The sequence below is a fragment of the Cervus elaphus genome, chromosome 23 (genome assembly GCF_910594005.1).
Source record: "Cervus elaphus chromosome 23, mCerEla1.1, whole genome shotgun sequence".
Taxonomy (NCBI): domain Eukaryota; kingdom Metazoa; phylum Chordata; class Mammalia; order Artiodactyla; family Cervidae; genus Cervus; species Cervus elaphus.
This window is the reverse complement of record NC_057837.1, coordinates 60,556,246-60,575,915: the sequence shown is the minus strand read 5'-3', so window position 1 is coordinate 60,575,915 and position 19,670 is coordinate 60,556,246. Positions and strand designations below refer to the sequence as shown.

Below are 19,670 nucleotides of genomic sequence, written 5' to 3'. Positions count from 1 at the left end.
AAAGCAAATAAATTTAATTAAAAAAAGAAAAAAATTAAATGTGTCTTGATATGCATTAATTGATTAATACCTTTGTGGATCTCAAAAGGCCAAATGGCTTTAATTTGCCTGTCTCCTTACTAGGAAAGAAAAGCCCTTTTGGCAAGGATGCTGGCCGGTTTCCCACCCTCTCATCTCGTGCTTTGCTGCAGAATCTGCTACACATTGTCCTTCGGCTTGTTTGATCTGATATAAATCCTCTTCTGCTGTAATTCACTGCCCACAGTCCTGCCAATAAAAACAAGACTCATCCCTGCAGAGGATAGCTCTATTCTCCATAGCCTGCAGCACAACCACATCCTTCTCCTGTGACCTTCCAGTCATGAAGTTTATTTTCCTGTTTCTTGCCATCCTTCTGGCCATGGAACCAGTGGTATCAGGTAATTTGGGTGTCTCTTAAATGTCTGGGATCTTGGTCATAAATGTCTTTCCCTCCACTTCCCCTTCACTGTGGGCAGTATCTGAAGCCCTTTCTCAATTCATGTGGTTTTGGGAGGTTTTCTTATAATCATCTCATGTTCACATCTCTCCCTGATTCTCTTTTTTTTGGCCAAGGTAGGGGGATGGAGATATTTGGAGTACCTAACACTGAAAGGAAGGCTGGTATTCTGCTGGCATCATGGAGGAGGGCCTAGGGGAAAGGGTCTGGTGTGGGTAGGGGACTTCTTGGGGGTTTGGGGGATTACATTGAAGGTTGGGGGTGAGTTGTGATGGGGTGGCAAGACTTTGGATTGGAGTGATAGCGGGAAAATGAGGAAGAGCCAGAGGCGAGGAGTTGGGCTTCCTTGATGGTTTGGAGTAGGCTGGAGGGGGTATGGAATTTTGGGTTGAGTGGATTTGGTGTTGGGAATTAGATTGGGCTTGGACTGAGGTTAACAGTTTGTGCTGGATGGTGCCCAGGTGTCTGAGGTTCAGCTAGGTGATGGAATGCTGCTTAGGATTGAAGTTGGTGACTTGATTAGACTTGGGTTTGACTGGGAGTTAGGGCTCCAGGGGCATTGAGTTGGGTAAGGCTGGGAGTTCTAATTAAAATTGGTCTGGGTATTTGAGTTTGAATTGGGTGAATATGGGGTCAAGGAGGATTGGAGGTTGAGTTGGGTTGGAGTTGAGATTTGTTGGGTTCAAGCTAGACAAGTGATAAAAGAGCTGAGTCTGTGGAAATGTGAGGGAATCTCCTCCATTCCCTAATAAGACAGATGTTAATTGTCCTTTTCCCACCATTCCCAAGCTCTGTTAGGTGGGAACTTCATTGGCATCATTTGATCTCAAAGTTAGGAATAGGAGGTGGGGGGATAGGAAGACAGAAATGTGAGATTATGAAAAAGGCTTTCTTAAAACCCTTGAGTTCCCAACCTTGGAAAAATTGTTTCAATTCTCTCCCCGTGTGAGATCTCTTCTCTCCTTTCCTGGGACTGAGTCTAGCATTAACTCTCTCCCTCCACTCCTCCCCTGAACTCCTGTAGCTCCTCTGCTTCCCCTTGTCTATCCAGCTGAGGAATACTAACATCTACTTAATGGTTGTTCCTATGTCCAGAGGAAGAATGTTGGATGAAGGGAAAATGCCGGTTGGTATGCAAAAATGATGAAGACAGTGTCACACGCTGCTCAAATCGTAAACGGTGCTGTATCCTTAGTCGTTATTTGACAATCGTACCAATGACAATTGATCGAATGCTCCCTTGGACCACTCCTCAAGTGAAACAAGAAACAGAGAGTTAAGGCCAAACTTGTCAATACAGGGAAGATACATGGAAATCATGGATAGAAATGACTTTGTTTCCTGTTCTTTAGTTCCTACATTCCATTAAAACTTGCAAATCTGTTTCTTGTGTCTGTCAATCATAAGGAATGATGCTCCAAATGGACTGAGGGTGGGGAAATGGCAGGAAGGGTGTTAAGAGTTAGCAGAGAGATGTCTCTGGGGCTTGGCTACAGCAGTTAGATAATTATTGTAGTCCTGAACATAATTCCTCATCTGCCAGCTGCAGGGAAGACTATTGGAGCTGGAATGGGCTGAAGAGCATGTGTGGGAAGCCAAGAGACTTAAAAACACAGTTGCTCCCTAGTGAGTAGGAGCGTCTTTAGGCTGAGACAGTTGGCCTTGTTTTGGAGTGAATGAGCTGGTGTGGACAGGGACGTAGCTGAGCCCAAATCCTTGGATTTCTAGGGAAGCTGACTGACATGCCTTTTGATGCTCAAGAGACCACAGCCCAAAGAATCAGAAGGTTTCCGAGTACTAAAGAAGGATAAAGCACATGAATTTACTCATTGAAATGATAGCTCAGCTTCATTTTCCATGGCTGCTGCTCACAGACTTTCTCTTTCAGCTCTTACCATCCTCCCCTGCCCCTCCTGCAGCCTTGGTCCATAGTTCCCCTTCACCTTGTCCCCATCACTAGGCTCATCTCTGTGATGAACTCCTCATCCTTCAAAGCCCAACTAATGCCCCTACCATTAAAAGCCTGCAAGGAGCTCTGTCTCCAGTTCAGTTCAGTTCAGTTCAGTTCAGTTGCTCAGTCGTGTCTGACTCTTTGCAACCCCATGAATCACAGCACACCAGGCCTCCCTGTCCATCACCAACTCCCGGAGTCTACACAAACTCATGTCCATCGAGTCGGTGATGCCATCCAGCCATCTCATCCTCTGTTGTCCCATTCTCCTCCTGACCCCAATCCCTCCCAGCATCAGGGTCTTTTCCAATGAGTCAACTCTTCGTGTGTGTCTCACTGTTTCTTAATGATTATAATAACAGTCGCTATAAAATAGTTGTCATTGACACTTCTTATGTGCCAGGCACAGTGATGGGTGCTTATAGACGTGAAATCATCCTATTCGACACAACCCTCTTAATTATCCCTATCTTACCGATGCAGAAACTGAGGTTTAGGGAGGTGACATAATTAGCCAAGTTTGCGCAACATTAAGATAGAGGAGGTGTTCAAACTGAGTTCTGACTGGCTTCACAAAATGTTCGTCTTTTTTTACTTTTTAATTTTAGATCTGTTGCTTTTATTTGAAAGAATAACTACTTGACAAACTCTTAAATCACAAAGTTTGAACCAAACTGTCACTCCTCTGAAATAACTCTGCGAGGTAGGTATCTGCAGAGCCACAGGGACCAGCACGTCCTTTCTTCCCATGTTGTTTTCAGATGCCCACAACAAGCCATTCTTAGGGCACGTATCATGTTCCTGTATAATCATTCCAGTCACTGTTCCCTTCAATCCCCAAGTACACACACACCAGATGGAAAGCCTTGGGGGTTGAGATCACGCTCATTTACATCATTATGCCTGTTGTTAAGCCCAGCACTTGGGTCAGATTTGACATAGTGTGTCCTGGGTGAATGAGAAGGTGAATTATGAATTCATATGTGAAAGTACAAGTGGATTTGGTGTGTGTGGATTTTATAAATAGCTGCTGCATCAAGCATGATTCAGGGTGGGATCCTTTCTGGGCTAGAGGGATCAGAGTCCCACCGTCTCAGGTGAATTTGGCTCCAGCTAGCATACTAGGAAGGTCACAGAGCAGCTCTGGGGCCTTACTCAAGAGGATTCTTACAATTTATTCATTAGTTTTCTCTTAAAATACATAGGATTCACAGTGTGAAAGGGAAGAGTCTAAGGATTCCCCAATACCTGGGGCCTGGTGTTAACTTCTTCACACATAGCCAGTCATACTCTCACCAAATTAATTCAGTATGAGGCATGGCTTTTTCAATCAATCAACAACATTTGTTAAGAACCTCCTCTGTACTTTAGGTAGAGACAGCCATGGAGAGTGATACTATGGTGGGATGAAAAAAGGGTTTGGAACTCACCATTGAGTCACCATAAGTCTTCAGAAGACACATAACTCCCTTGTCTGAATCTCTTGACTTGAGTCTCTGGGGTCTGGGCATGTGAAATTTTGAAAATTCTCTTAGATTATTCTTTCAGGAAATAAAACCCTAAACCCCACAACTCCCTGTCAAACGTTCTCTATTCCAGATAGCCCCCAAACTGTGAGAATCTCTGGTTTAGGCAACTTTCTTCTGTCTTCCCATTTCACAGATTGGGAAACTGAGGCCCAAGGAGGAAAAGTGATCCATTTTCAGAAGTGGGTCCAAAACAATACTGGGGTAGATAAGCAGATTTTCTCTGGCTGCTGGTGAGAGGGCTGCGGGAACATTGAAGGTGATGTTAGGTTGCCATGGTGATAAGTGAGCAGTGGGGCACAGTGATGGGGCTAGTAGGAGTGCAGGTGCTAGGAGGTGCAAAGACCGCAACAAAAGCTTTGAGGGTAGTTTGAGCACTGTTGAAACTTCTTTCTGGAGTGCCATGGCCTTTCTCCAGGGGAGAAAGTTTGAAGCAGACTGGCCTGCTTGCTTTACCATGTCAAATGCACTCTTCTGTGTACACTTCTTTTGGATGTAAATCTCACATTGGCCTTTCTTCTCAAGGAAAATGGAAAGGAATCTTCTCTGGGGATATGGCAGAAAGAGTTGTTTTTGCTTTTGGAAGGCCTACTTGAATCTTTCTTTTTATTCCTTGTAGGCTGAGAGATAAAGAGGAAGAGTAGAAACTTTGGCAGGGGAGAGCAGAGCCCCTGGGGTTGGGGGTTGACCTGGCAGCTATAGAAGCATTGAGGCCCCAAAGCAAGGAAGACTGGGTGTCCATCCCGGACCTTTTTTCAGGTTGATACATAGGCCTGCTGGGGTAACTTAAGCTCAGGTCAGCCTCAGTCTGTACAGCAGTACAAATGATACTGGTGCAATGAATGTGCCTGCTTCCCTGACACTTTATCACAAGTGTAATGTGACTATTATTATGATCAACATTACAGAACTCTTCTGTTACCAAAAAAATCTCCCTCCTGCTATTCCTTTCTAGTGGCACAGACTCTCATCTCTGCCCTCACCTTCTGTCACTACCCCTAATCCCTGATAACTACTAATCTGTTTCCCATCTCTATAATTTTGTCATTTCAAGACTTATATAAATGGAATCATATTTGATCTTTTGAGACTGACTTTTTTTTCACTCACCATTATGTTCTTGAGATCTACCCAAATTATATGGGTCAATGGTTCATTCCTTTTAATTCTGGGGAGTTCTAGACAGTGCATTAAGGCAAGAAAAGGAAATAAAAGGCATGTAGATTAGAAAAGAAGGAATAAAACTGTATTTTCAGGTGTCATAAAGATTTATGCAGAAAATACAAGAGAATCTATGAAAACTCTAGAACCAATGAGTAAGCTTATTAAGGTCACAGGATACAAGATAAACGTACAAAAGTTAGTTGTATTTCTGATGATGATACTACCTAAAGCAATCTACAGATTCAGTGGAATCCCTATCAAATTACCAGTGGCATCTTTCACAGAATTAGAACAAAAAATTTCTCAATTTGTATGGAAACACAAAAGACTCCGCATAGCCAAAGCAATCTTAAGAAAGAAAAATGGAGCTGGAAGAATCAACCTTTCTAATTTCAGACTATGCTACAAAGTTACAGTCATCAAGACAGGATGTACTGGCACAAAAACAGAAATATAGACCAATGGAACAAGATAGAAAGCCCAGAGATAAAACCACACACTTCTGGGCACCTTATCTTTGACAAATGAGACAAGACCGTACAATGCAGAAAAGAGCTTAAATCTATTTCTCACTTCCACTGTATAGTCATAAGGGATTTGATTTAGGTCATACCTGAATGGTCTAGTGGTTTTCTCCACTTTCTTCAATTTCCACCTCCCGGAGTAATGGAAATAAAAGCAAAAATAAACAAATGGAACCTGAAAGTTAAAGTGTTAATTGCTCAGTCATGTTCAACTCTTTGTGACCCCATAGGCTATACCCCGCCAGGTTCCTCTGTTCATGGGATTCTCCAGGCAAGAATACTAAAGTAGCCATTCTCTTCTCCAGAGGATCTTCCCAACCCAGGGGTCGAACTGGGGTCTCCTGCATTACAGGTGGATTCTTTACCATATGAGCCACCAGGGAAGCCCATAAATGGAACCTAATTAAACTTAAAAGCTTTTGCACAGCAAGGAAACTGTAAACAAGATGAAAAGACAACCCTCACAATGAGAGACAATAATTGCAAATGAAGCAACTGACAAAGGATTAATCTTCAAAATATATAAGCAGCTCATGCAGCTCAACATCAGAAAAACAAACAACCCAGTCAAAAAATGGGCAGAAGACCTAAACAGACATTTCTCCAAAGAAGACATCCAGATGGCTAATAAACACATGAAAAAAAAAATGCTTAACATTGCATATTATTAGAGAAATGCAAAGCAAAACTACAGCGAAGTATCACCTCACACGCATCGGAATGGTCATCATAAAAAAATCTACAAAAAATACATGCTGTAGAGGATATGGAGAAAAGGGAACCCTCCTGCACTGTTGATGGGAACGTAAATTGATCCAGCCACTATGGAGAACAGTATGAAGATTCCTAAAAAACTAGGAATAAAACTACCATATGACCCAGCTGAGAAAGCCACAATTTAAAAAGACATGTGTATTCAAATGTTCATTGCAACACTATTTACAATAGCCAGGACATGGAAGCAAACTAGATGTCCATTGACAGATGAATGGATAAAGAAGTTGTAGTACACATATACAATGGAGTATTAGCCATAAAACAGAACAAATTTGAGTCAGTTCCAGTGAGGTGGATGAACCTAGAGCCTGTTATACAGAGAGAAGTAAGTCAGAAAGAGAAAACAAATATTTTATATTAACGCATATATATGGAATCTAGAAAAATGGTAGTGATGGACATGGAGAACAGACTTATGGACACAGTGAGGGAAGGAGAGGGTGGGACAAACTGAAAGAGTGTCCGTTCTTTACCATATGAGCCACCACCAGGGAAGCCCATAAATGGAATCTAATTAAACTGAAAAGCTTTTGCACAGCAAAGGAAACTGAACAAGATGAAGAGAAAACCCTCAGAATGAGAGAAAATAATTGCAAATGAAGCAACCGACAAAGGATTAACCTTCATTTTTATATACATTGCCATTTGTAATATATACATTACCATTTGTAAATATATACATTACCATTTGTAAAATATTATATACATTATCATTTGTACAATGGGCTTTCCAGGTGGCGCTAGTGGAAAAGAATCTACCTGCCAGTGCAGAAGATATAAGAGATGCGAGTTCGATCCCTGGGTTGGGAAGATCCCCTGGAGAAGGGTACGGCAACCCACTCCAGTATTCTTGCCTAGAGAATCCCATGGACAGAGGAGCCTGGCGGGCTACAGTCTGTAGAGTCGCAAAGAGTAAGACACGACTGAAGCGACTTAGCATACATGCATGCATTTGTAAAATAGATAGTTGATGAGAAGTTGCCGTAAAGCACAGGGAGCTCAGCATGCTGCTCTGAGACAACCGAGAGGAGTGGGATGGTGTGGGAGGTGGGAGGGAAGTTCTAGAGGGAGGGCACACGTGTATACCTATGGCTGATTCCTGGTGATGTATGGCAGAAATGAACACAACATTGTAAATAAATTATTCTCCAATTAAAAATAAATAAATTTTAAAAATTAGTTATATTGCTATGTCCTATCACAGATCATAAGAACACTGAAATTAGAAACACATCAGTCACAATCATTCCAAAAAATAAAATGCTTAAGTGAATATCTAATAAAACATGTACAGAAATTGTAGGCTGAAAATTACAGACTGTAGATAAAAAATTGAAGAAGATATAAATAAATGAAGACACACTGTGATTATAGATTGTAAGATTCAGCTAGGAAAGATGCAAATTCTCCTTAAATTTATAGATACGTTTAACACAATTTCTATCAAAATCCCAGTAAGGTTAATTGTGGATATAGATAAGATTATCTGCTCTATATTTCATCTGTAGAGAAATTTGCAAAGGAATGAGAATAGCTAAAACAAAGAAAAAATGTGGAGAAATTATTCTACCAGATATCAAGACTTACGTAGCTGAAGTAACCAAGATTGTGTGGTCATGGTGGAGGGATAGACACACAGTTCAACTGAATAGAAATAGCCCAACACAAGTGCAACCAACTGATATTTCACAAATGTGCAAAAGTAATTCAATAAAAGAAAATATCTTTTTCAACAAATATTGCTGGAGCAATTGGAAGTCTGTAGGCAGAGAAAAAAGGCTCTCAATCTAAACCTAACAACTTACACAAAAATTAACCCAAAGTGTATCATAGATTTAGAAGTAAAATGTAAATTTCTGGAAGAAAACACAGGAAAAATGTTCAGACCTAGGGCTAGGTGAAGAGTTCTTAGAGATGAAGAGCATAATCTGTAAAAGAAAAAAAAAACATAAATTAGATTTAATTAAAATTTAAAACTTTCACTCTGTGAGATTCTGTGAAAAGGATAGATGAAAAGACAAATTAAAAATTGGAAGAAAAAATTGGGTGAAATATTTGCAAACCATATATGTGACAAATAACTTGTATCTAGAATATAGAAACAACTCTCAAAACTCAACAGAAAAAAGTACACAATCCAATTGGAAGAAAAACGTGAAAAGATATTTCACTGAAGAGGGTATATGGAAGGCAAAGGAGCACATGAAATGGGGCTCAGCACCACTAGCAATTAGAAAAATGCCAGTTAAGACCACATGGGATTCCTTACATATCTATTAGAACAGTTAAAATTAAAAATAGTGACAATACCAAATGCCAGCCATGATGCAGAGAAACTGATTCTTTTATACGTCGCTTGAGTGAATGTTAAATGGTACAACCACACTCTAGAAAATAGTTAGGCAGTTTTGTTTTTTTTTAAACTAAACTAAATATATAATGACTATACTACCCAGCAAATGCACTCTTGGGCATATATTCCAGAGAAATGAAAATGTAGTTCCAAAAACCTATAGACAAGTGTTCATAGCAGCTTTATTTATTTTAAGGTATTCACTAAAAGAGGTTTTATGTTTTTAAGCAAGTTTTAGGTTCACAGCAAAATTGAGACGGGACAGATTTCCCATATGCTGTCTGCCCCTACCCATTCAAGGCTCCTCTATTTTAACATCTGCCACCAGAATTGTGCATTTATTACAATTGACATATCTACATTAACCCATCATAATCACCCCAAGTCCATAGTTTCACATGAAGATTCACTCTTGGCGTTGTACATTCTTTGGATTTGGACAAATGTACATTGACATGAATCCACTGTTATAGTATCACATAGACTATCTTCACCACCACTCCCCCGCATTATCTGTGCCCTACGTACTCATCTCTTCCCCCATTCCAACCCCTGGCAACCAATGATCTTTTTATAGTATCCTTTTTGAGAAAGTCACATAGCTGGAATTATACAGTAGGTAGGCTTCTTGGTTCAGGTTCTTTTACTTAGCGACTTGCATTTAAGCTTCCTCTGTGTCTATTTATAGCTTGATAGCTCTTTTTTTTTTTTTTTTTAAGAGCTGAATAATATTCCATTTTCTGGATGTGTCTTAGTTTATTTATCTTCTCACCTACTGAAGGGCATCTTGGTTGCCTCCAAATGTTGCCAAATGAATAAATGCCTCCAAATGAATAAAGCTGTGTGCAGATTTTTGTCTGGACATAACAAAACAGAACAAGGAGTACAGAACAAGTACAGAACAAGGGTACAATTTGGGTGCAGATTTTGGATCTGCAGAACAAGGGTTCAGAACAAGGGTACAGAACAAGGAATGCAGTTGTAGGATCACATGGGTAAGAATATGCTTAGTTTTGTAAGAAACCACCAAGCTGTCTTCCAAAATCACTATACCATTTTTCTTTCTCACCATCAATGAGTGAGACTTCCTATTGCTCCACTTCCTTGCTCGCATTTACTGTTTTCAGTAGTCTCAGTTTAGGTCACTTTAACAGGTGTGAAATGGTACTTATTATTGTTTTAGCTCTTTATGCTTTTACTATGCTCCCTGACTTGTCAGATTTGTTACTGCTAAATAGAAATTAACTATCTGTATTTTTTTTTTTCTTTTTTGGCCAGGCAGACGTCACATGCTTCGATGCATGGGTGACTTGGGAATCTGTAGACCCGCTTGCAGACAGTCTGAAGAGCCCTACCTCTATTGCAGAAATTATCAATCCTGCTGCCTCCCTTCCTATGTAAGGATAGACATTTCTGGCAAAGAGGGGAAAAATGACTGGAGCCGAGAGAATCGCTGGCCAAAAGTATCTTGAGAGGTAGTGCTCACTATCCTCAACCTGCTGCCAATACTCCTTTATTAAAATTCATGCACCTGCCACTCTGTGTGTTTCTTATCCATTGGAAAACATGAAAGTGAAAGTGAAATCGCTCAGTCATGTATGACTCTTTGCGACCCCGTGGACTATAGCCCACCAGGCTCCTCTGTCCATAGGATTCTCCAGGCAAGAATACTGGAGTGGGTTGGAAAACATAGTGAGAGATTAAATTTTGCATGGTAAGATATCTTTCCTTTTCTGGATTGCCATTTCCTTCTCTGGGGGATCTTCCCAATCCAAGGGTTGAATCCATGTCTCCTGTGGCTCCTGCATTGGCAGGTGGATTTTTTTCTTTTTTAACCACCGAAACACCTGGGAAATCCTTTAGGTCACTATTCAACTAATTTACTCAGATTAAAGGAAAATGCAAAGATTAGAGCCCTAAATTGTAAAAAGGAAAGGAAAGTGAAAGTCGCTCAGTCGTATCCAATTCTTTGCGACCCCATGGACTATACTGTCCATGGAATTCTCCAGGCCAGAATACTGGAGGGGGTAGCCATTCCCTTCTCCAGGAGATCTTCCCAACCCAGGGATCAAACCTAGGTCTCCTGCATTGAAGGTAGTTCTTTACCTGCTGAGCCACAAGGGAAGACCCCCAAATTGTAAAACACACAAGGAAATAAGGCACCATGAGTTTAAATCAGCAGAAACCATAGATCAGAGATTCAGCCTTTCAAAGACTTAAAATATTAGAATTACTAGTAATAATAATTTAAAAATTGAATTAATAAGATTTGAATTTCCTATCATCAATTGGGTATTATCTGACCCTTATGAAGAAGCACCCTAATGTTAAGCAGAAATGGTATGTTCAGAACTGAGACTTACTAGGCATAGAAAGCAGAAATGAACTGCATGAACAAGTGGCTCAGGTGCCTATGTTACTTGCTTTATTGCCTCTCCTTTGTCACATATTGATGGTGTCACTAATGGTATCAATTCCTATTGTTAGCTAACAAATGAGAGATAAACAAGGCTTTACACGGTACTTTACATGGTAAAGTGGTTTACATGATATGTGAGCACCAGCCAAGAGTTCTGATAGCCTAATTTAGAGGTGGCCCTGAAATTAGACAGTGAATAAGAAAATCTTTTTGGTAGAAAGAGGGAAACTCGAAGGTTTTGATCTATAGTAATTCATGGGCAGTGATATAGGGTTGAGGGGTGGGTTGCTCAAGATCTCAGAGCAAGATTAGTAGATTTGTTAACAGTGACGTATGTGGTAGAGTTTCATGGACCCTTCTGAGAAGAGATGGGGTGTGAATATATGTTTGTGCCATCAGGGGGAGACAAAGCTTTCAGCAATAAGGTGGACAAAAGGACCCACCTTTTCACCCCTAGTTAAGGGAGCATCCTGGCCCTTGGACGTTCATATGTGAATAAGGCTTGGTTAAGGAAACAGGTCTATGGAGCCAGCTTTTCGATAACTTCTATCCCATCTTGAAGCAACTGGGGTAAAAAGGAGTTCTCGTAGCTCATACCTGGGCCAGCCAGTTTCCTACAGTGAGTGATAATGGTAAGGCATTTATAAAATGCATCCTTTCCTCTGAGTTATCTGCTGTTATAAAGAAAGCCTTTGGTGTCCTAGAACTACTCTCCTAAACACAAGGACTTAGAATTTATTGTCACCATTTATGCTGCCATCAAGAGGCAGGACTAACACAAGGAGTGCCTCTGGTATCCCAAAACACTTGCTGAGAAGGCAGAAGGACAAATGGAAAGATCAGAGCTGGAATACTTCAAGTAATTAAGGCTGTGCATAGGTAAGCTACAAACTAGGAACACTCAAAATTGATTAAAACTTGTGGAAATAATTTGAAATTTCAAGAAAAGCACCAAGGAGTTTATCCACTGGAAATGCTGGAAATTTGGGGGACTTCTTTACACAGCCTAGAATTACACATTGATGGAGGGTGGGAGTGGGTGACTGTGATATTTTTCAGTGCGTTGATCTGTATGACTTGAGCTATCACTTTGAAGATAGGGAGAGTGATGGTCAAGAGGAAGTCGTGAGCTTTGAAGAACTTATGGGAGAGAAATATGGTTTTCAGGGCTGGGTCAGACTTTTAATCTTCTTTATTCCTGTTATTTATTCCCAGTAGGTTGAAGCAGGTGCTACTGGTACAATTCTATCCATAGCCTCTCCTTCCCAACCATACGTGGATGGGGAAGAAGTGATAGTATCCTTGACCAAAACCATTAGTCTTTGGCGTGGAACACAGCAGGATTGATGATTCTTACATACTGCTTTTATTACTTCATCAGCAGCACATTTTTTCCTGCAGTGCCCTGAGTTGTTCCAGCATTTTCTTCTACCACCATAGGCTGAAAAGTAAAAGGAAAGATCACTGATTTTAGGTTTGAGGCTCTCAACTTTACAAGCATGACTGTATATTTGGCAACCAACAACTTGCAAGATTCCCAGCTCAGGCCTGGTAAATATCATGTTTCTAAAAATATCTATTCTGAACCTCATATCTGCCCATCTAAAAATTTTTCCTGAATGTAGAGATGCATCTTGCATCTCATAAATAAAAAGCAACTTGTTAGTCACAAGGAATTGGAACTAGTAATGAAGTTCCCTGGGCTTGTGTGAAGCAATCTGCATAAAGCAAGTTCATCCTGTCGTCAGTGTGATTGGGTTATTTGCATTGCTCATACCCCTCGTGGCTAAATTTCTTTGAATGCATTCAAAATGTACATTCAAATAAGTGTATAAAATATATCTCTGTACTTTAAAAATAATAAAATGAATACCCATGTACCTGCATTCTGATTAAGAAATAAAACATTACTAGACCCTTAGAATGGGCATTTCCGATGGCTCGGCGGTAAAAAGCTTGCCTGCCAGTGTAGGAGATGCAGGTTTGATTGGGAAGATCCCCTGGAGAAGCAAATGGCAACCCACTCCAGCATTTTGATCTGGGAAATCCCAGGTAGGAGACCAGAGGGACAGGACAGAGGAGACCAGAGGGCTACAGTTCATGGGGTTGCAGAGTCAGGCAGAACTGAGCAACTGAGAAATAGGATCTCAGAACAGTGTAGATACTCCTAAGTGAGATGCTTCATTGGCTCAAATTTTAGGCCAGTACTTCTTACACTTTGTAATTTTCATACAAATCATAGAAGTCTTGGTAAAGTGCAATTTTTACTTCAGTTGATGGGAAAACACCTGAATTTCTGCTTTTCTAACAATCTTCTAGATGATGTCAGTACTGCTAGTCCATGGACTACATCTTATGTAGCAAGGTTTCAGGCCATTAAAAAAACCTTAATAAGTTCTATTTGCTTAATATCAGACAATATATGTTTCCCAATCAAATGCAATAATATTAGAATTAAAAACCCCATGTATTTGAAAATTAAACAATATGATAAAAATAAAACAATTAGAAGGGCAGTAATAAAATCAGAAATGATAAAGTTAGAAGTTAAGGAAATCAGAAAACTGGAAAGAAAAATCAAGAAAAAAAAGAGGAAAATAAAAATGATGTCCCTGGTGAAATGGTGAAATAAAACCAGATACAACATATTAAAAACAACAGAAAGGACTGATCAACAATTGTATGCTAATAAAATTGAAAACCTAGATGAAATGTGTAAATTTCTAAAAATATTCCAGTGATGGCCTAGGAAGAAAATGTAAACTTCAATAAATCAAAAAGTGTTTGGAAATTGACATGGTAGTGAAAAAACTCTTCTTCCCCAAAGACGCAGCCCTAGATGATTTTTACAATTTTGGTAAAATACATATAATGTAAAATTGATCAATTTAAGCATTTTAAAGTAGTACAGTTTGGTATAATTCAGGGCTTCCTAGGTGGCTCAGTGGTAAAGAATCCTCCTGACAATTCAGGAAACGTGAGTTTGATTCCTGGGTCGGGAAGATTCCCTGGAAGAGGAAATGGCAGCCCACTCCAGTATTCTTGCCTGGAGAATCCCATGGACAGAGGAGACTGGCGGACAGCAGTCCACAGGGTCATAGAGTTGGACCTGACTAAGCGCGCCTTGCATGCGCGCGCGCACACACACACACACACACACACACACACACACTGGTATAATTCACTTTGTTGTATTGCCATCACCAACATACACCCACTAAACTTTTCATCTTGCAGTGGAAATTTTGTACCCATTAAAACCCTCACCCCCATTCCCCTGGCAAGTGTCATTTTGTTTTTTTGTCTTTATGAGTCTGACTACTCTATCTCATGTAAGTAGAATCCTACTGTATTTGTCATTTTGTGACTGACATCTCACTTAACATTGTGTCTTCAATGTTCATCCACACTGCAGCGTGCGTCAGAACCCCTTTCCTTTTTAAAGCTGAATAATATTCCATTGCATATATGTACTTCATTTTACTTATCTATTCACCAATTAGTGAACATTTGGATTGCTTCCACCTTTTAGCTATTGTGAGTAAAGCTGTTATTCTGGACGACTTGAAAGGTGAGTTCTACTAATTTCACAGAAGATCCAAATATTAATCTTGTATAAAATGTTCCAGAAAATAGAGGTGGAGGGAGAAAGGAAAGCTGTCTGGATCATTTTATGAGACAACTATAATCCCAAACTAGAAAATAATAGGTCTATTTTCTTTTTAGATATAGATTTAAAAAATCCTAAATAAAGTATTAGTTAACTGAATTCAGCAATGTATTAAAATACAGCATGATCAAGGAGAGTTAAACCCCAACAGCAAAATTACCATCTAACATTATGAAATCCTCCAGTGAAGTTCACTACCTATATAGAATTGAGATAAATAATAAAGTTATTTTATTTTATAAAGAAAAATTACTTGATAAAGTTCAGTGCTTACTTATGATGAAAACTAGGCAAAGCAAGTGTAATGGGGATTTCCTTAATTTGGTGAAGTTTATGTATCAAATCTAGAACTAACATTATCTATTGGAGAAACTAATTCCCTCTGAGATCAGGAAAACAAAGATACTCTTCTCTTACTACTATCATTTGAAATAATAGTGGGGGGCCTGGCTATTGTTTTAAGGAAAAAACCAAAACCAAACAAGAGTATAAGGATTGGAAGGAAAAGGAGAAAACTGTCATTCATTCTATCAGTCATGATTATAATATAAAAAAGTAACCAACAAATTATTACAATTATCAGGAGTTCAGTAATTATGTCAGATGCAATATCAACTTACAAGACTCAATGACACTTTTCTACACCAACAGTAACTGACTAAAAAGTATAATAAAATATATGTCATAGTCATGAAATATCTTGTTTTAAACTGGAAATATCTAAGACCTCTATGGGATACATTTTAAAACCACAATAGAAAGTGTGATCTTGAAAGAGATGACAATTAATATATAGATTTACTTTCCTGTAAATTTATCCACAAATTTAATGAAATTCTCATCAAAATCCCAGTGGGATTTTTGGGAAACTTCATCAATTTACTTTAAAATTTATAATGAAGAATAAAGGCCACCAATAGCTAATATTACTTTAAAAAAGAAACCAGACAAAATCTTGCCCTTCTAGACACTGACAGCCTATCAAGCCATTGTAATAAAAAATACATAGTAGCTTGTCACCAGAACAAATAGACCAATAGAACAGAGTAGACAGTTTGCAATATTCCATGGAGAGCTTAATATGCTCTAACAATGACACTGTGAGTCAATGAAGAGGCATACATTATTCAGCATACAGTATTGGGAAAACTGGTCAACTCCATGAGAAAAATAAAAGTGGATTTACACATTCCATCTTGTGGCTTAAAGATTTAAATGTGAAAGGCAAGGCTGAAAAGTTATTAGAAGATAAAATCAGAGATTTCCTTTGAGACCTAAGAAGAGGAAAAACTTCTTTAAGAAAGTCACCAAGCACGACTCACAAGGCAGAATATTGTTGAATTTGATTAGACCAGAATTAAGTTTTCTGTTCAGTTGAAGAACATGTAATGGGCAAAGTTCATAGATAGGTAGATGACAGGATAAGGAATAATACCCAGTGACTAAAACTGACTAGGGAATAATATAAAAAATAGATAAAGATCTACCTATCAGCAAAAAAGCATCACCCGCCAAATAGAAACAATGAGCAAAGGATATAAATAGGCAATTAACAGAAGTTCAGTTCAGTTCAGTTCAGTCGCTCAGTCGTGTCTGATTCTTTGCGACCTCATGAACCGCAGCACGCCAGGCCTCCCTATCCATCACCAACTCCCGGAGGCCACCCAAACCCATGTCCATTGAGTTGGTGATGCCATCTCATCCTCTGTCATCCCCTTTTCCTCCTGCCTTCAATCTTTCCCAGCATCAGGGTCTTTTCAAATGAGTTGGTTCTTCACATCAGGTGGACAAAGTATTGGAGTTTCAGCTTCAGCATCAGTCCTTCCAAAGAACATTCAGGACTGATTTCCTTTAGGATGGACTGGTTGGATCTCCTTGCAGTCCAAGGGACTCTCAAGAGTCTTCTCCAACACCACAGTTCAAAAGCATCAATTTTTCAGCGCTCAGCTTTCTTCACAGTTCAACTCTCACATCCATACATGACCACTGAAAAAACCACAGCCTTGACTAGACGGACCTTTGTGGACAAAGTAATGTCTCTGCTTTTTATTTTTTATTTTTATTTTTATTAGTTGGAGGATAATTACTTTACAATATTGTAGTGTGTCTCTGCTTTTTAATATGCTGTCTAGGTTGGTCATAACTTTCCTTCCAAGGAGTAAGCATCTTGTAATTTCATGGCTGCAATCACCATCTGCAGTGATTTTGGAGCCCAGAAAAATACAGTCAGCCACCATTTCCACTGTTTCCCCATCTATTTGCCATGAAGTGATGGGACCAGATGCCATGATCTTAGTTTTCTGAATGTTAAGCTTTAAGCCAACTTTTTCACTCTCCTCTTTCACTTTCATCAAGAGGCTCTTTAGTTCTTCTTTACTTTCTGCCATAAGGGTGGTGTCATCTGCATATCTGAGGTTATTGATATTTCTTCCAGCATTCTTGATTCCAGCATGTGCTTCCTCCAGTCCAGCGTTTCTCATGATGTACTCTGCATGTAAGTTAAATAAGCAGGGTGACAATATACAGCCTTGATGTACTCCTTTTCGTATTTGGAACCAGTCTGTTGTTCCATGTCCAGTTCTAACTGTTGCTTCCTGACCTGCATACAGGTTTCTCAAGAGGCAGGTCAGATGGTCTGGTATGCCCATCTCTTTCAGAATTTTCCACAGTTGATTGTGATCCACACAGTCAAAGGCTTTGGCATAGTCAATAAAGCAGAAATAGATGTTTTTCTGGAACTCTCTTGCTTTTTCGATGATCCAGCAGATGTTGGCAATTTGATCTCTTGTTCCTCTGCCTTTTCTAAAACCAGCTTGAACATCTAGAAGTTCACGGTTCACATTAACAGAAGTGGAACCTGTTTATTCATTCAACAAATGTAACTTGTTTATTTATTCAACAAACATTGAAGGCACTGTTCAGGATACAGGAAGATATATCTGTTAGCAAAATAAACTAAGCTTTCTGCTCTCATGGAGATTTGTCTTTTCGAGAAACAATCAATAAGACTGTAAGTAAGAGAAGAAAGTAAAATGTTCTTTATTTAAGATGCCATTAGGTATAGATGAAAAGTATTCTGAAGAGCATTGTAACAAGGAAAGCGGAATAGAAAGCATGTGTTTGGAAGAGGAATAGTAAAAGACCTCATTGAGAAGGAAGTGAGAAAGCAAGCTTTTGATACTAATTGGAGGAAGAGTGTACCAGGCGGAGGAAGCTGCAAGTACAAAGGCCCAGAGGCAGGATTTATCTCAAAGTTTTTGAAGAAAGTTTTTGAAGATAAGGTTGTCATGGTGACTGTAGAATAAATTAGGTGGAGAGTAATGGAGAAATATAATGGAGGTTGAGATCTCACAGGGTCTTGCAGGTCTTTGAAAGCAGGCTGTTCATGAATATTTGGATATATACAGGATAAGAGAAGTGCAAAAAAAAAAAAAACCACCATAAAAACCCAACAGAGTGCTATTACTCAGATAAAAGTAATGCTGAGCACTGGAGGGATTATGGTGATGTGGTGACCCTTGTAAAATGTTAGTGAGAGATAGAAGGATTTCCCTGTTCCTATAAATGTCACTGATTTTTATTCTTCTTTCTTAAACATAGGGGCTATCCAAGATAAAACATGAAGACCTCATGCTTCCTTTATCATCTCAACTATTCCCTGTAAAGGGATGGTGTTAAATTTATATCTCTTACCAGAATACTCAAACTTAAAACCTCAGAACATGTAATACTTCCTTCACTTCCCACGTACTCTAAGTTTCCAAGATTTATGGATTGCTTTCACCTCTGTCTCTTTCCTAGTCTCAACACCCCCACGCATATAAAGGAGGAATTAATGGAATAAGATCTTTTATACTTACCTTTTGACTTCTAGGTCATTTGATTTCAGGGAATCTGTTTTGTATAATTCTTGTCCAAATATGTAAAGATATGTATACAAGTATGTTCATGATGTGTTCATTAGAAAGTTGGGAAATCCCCAAATAACCATTCATCAGTTATAGCTTATCTCACAGTGGAATTTTACAACATTGCAAAGAATGAGGCAGATCTTTAGGTGGTGACAGGGAAAGATGGTCACAAAATATTATTAATGAAAGATGAATACCACATAACTATGTATACAGTGTGTTTGCTTTTTTAATAAAAACCAATATATAGACTAACTTTTATAAAGCTTTGTTTATACATTGAAATGTATCTTGAGAGATATACAACAAAGTAGAAAGTAATGTACTTTGTATAAAACCTCTTCAGTTACAATTTCAAATTGGAAATAGAACTTCCATATGACCCAGCAATCCCACTGCTGGGCATACACACTGAGGAAACCAGAATTGAAAGAGACACATGTACCCCAATGTTCATTGCAGCACTGTTTACAATAGCTAGGACATGGAAGCAACCAAGATGTCCATCGGCAGACGAATGGATAAGAAAGCTGTGGTACATATATGCAATGGAATATTATTCAGCTATTAAAAAGGATGCATTTGAATCAGTTCTAATGAGGTGGATGAAACTGGAGCCTATTATACAGAGTTAAGTAAGTCAGAAAGAAAAATAGCATAATGATGACCCTATATGCAAGACAGCAAAAGAGACACAGATGTAAAGAACAGACTTTTGGACTCTGTGGGAGAAGGCAAGGATGGGATGATTTGAGAGAACAGCATTGAAACATGTATATTACCATATGCGAAATAGATCGCCAGTCCAGGTTCGATGCATGAGACAGGGTGCTCAGGACCGGTGCACTGGGATGACCGTGAGGAATGGGATGGGGAGGGAGGTGGAGGGGGGTTCAG

The 19,670-nt window shown here is 39.2% G+C and overlaps 1 protein-coding gene across 2 annotated transcripts; it reads left to right on the top strand.

The window, feature by feature from the left end:
- The first annotated feature begins 224 nt into the window (after positions 1-224).
- Positions 225-10,310, top strand: DEFB119 (defensin beta 119). Of its 2 annotated transcripts, none has more exons than XM_043883139.1 (2): positions 225-419; positions 1,574-1,856. In XM_043883139.1, exons 1-2 carry the CDS (start codon positions 362-364, stop codon positions 1,756-1,758), a joined length of 243 nt encoding a protein of 80 aa, XP_043739074.1. In that variant the 5' UTR covers positions 225-361; the 3' UTR covers positions 1,759-1,856. The 2 variants fall into 2 exon arrangements, with proteins under 2 accessions (XP_043739074.1, XP_043739073.1); XM_043883138.1 differs by lacking the exon at positions 1,574-1,856 and adding an exon at positions 10,052-10,310 and having other exon boundaries at positions 253-419.
- The last annotated feature ends 9,360 nt before the right edge of the window (positions 10,311-19,670 follow it).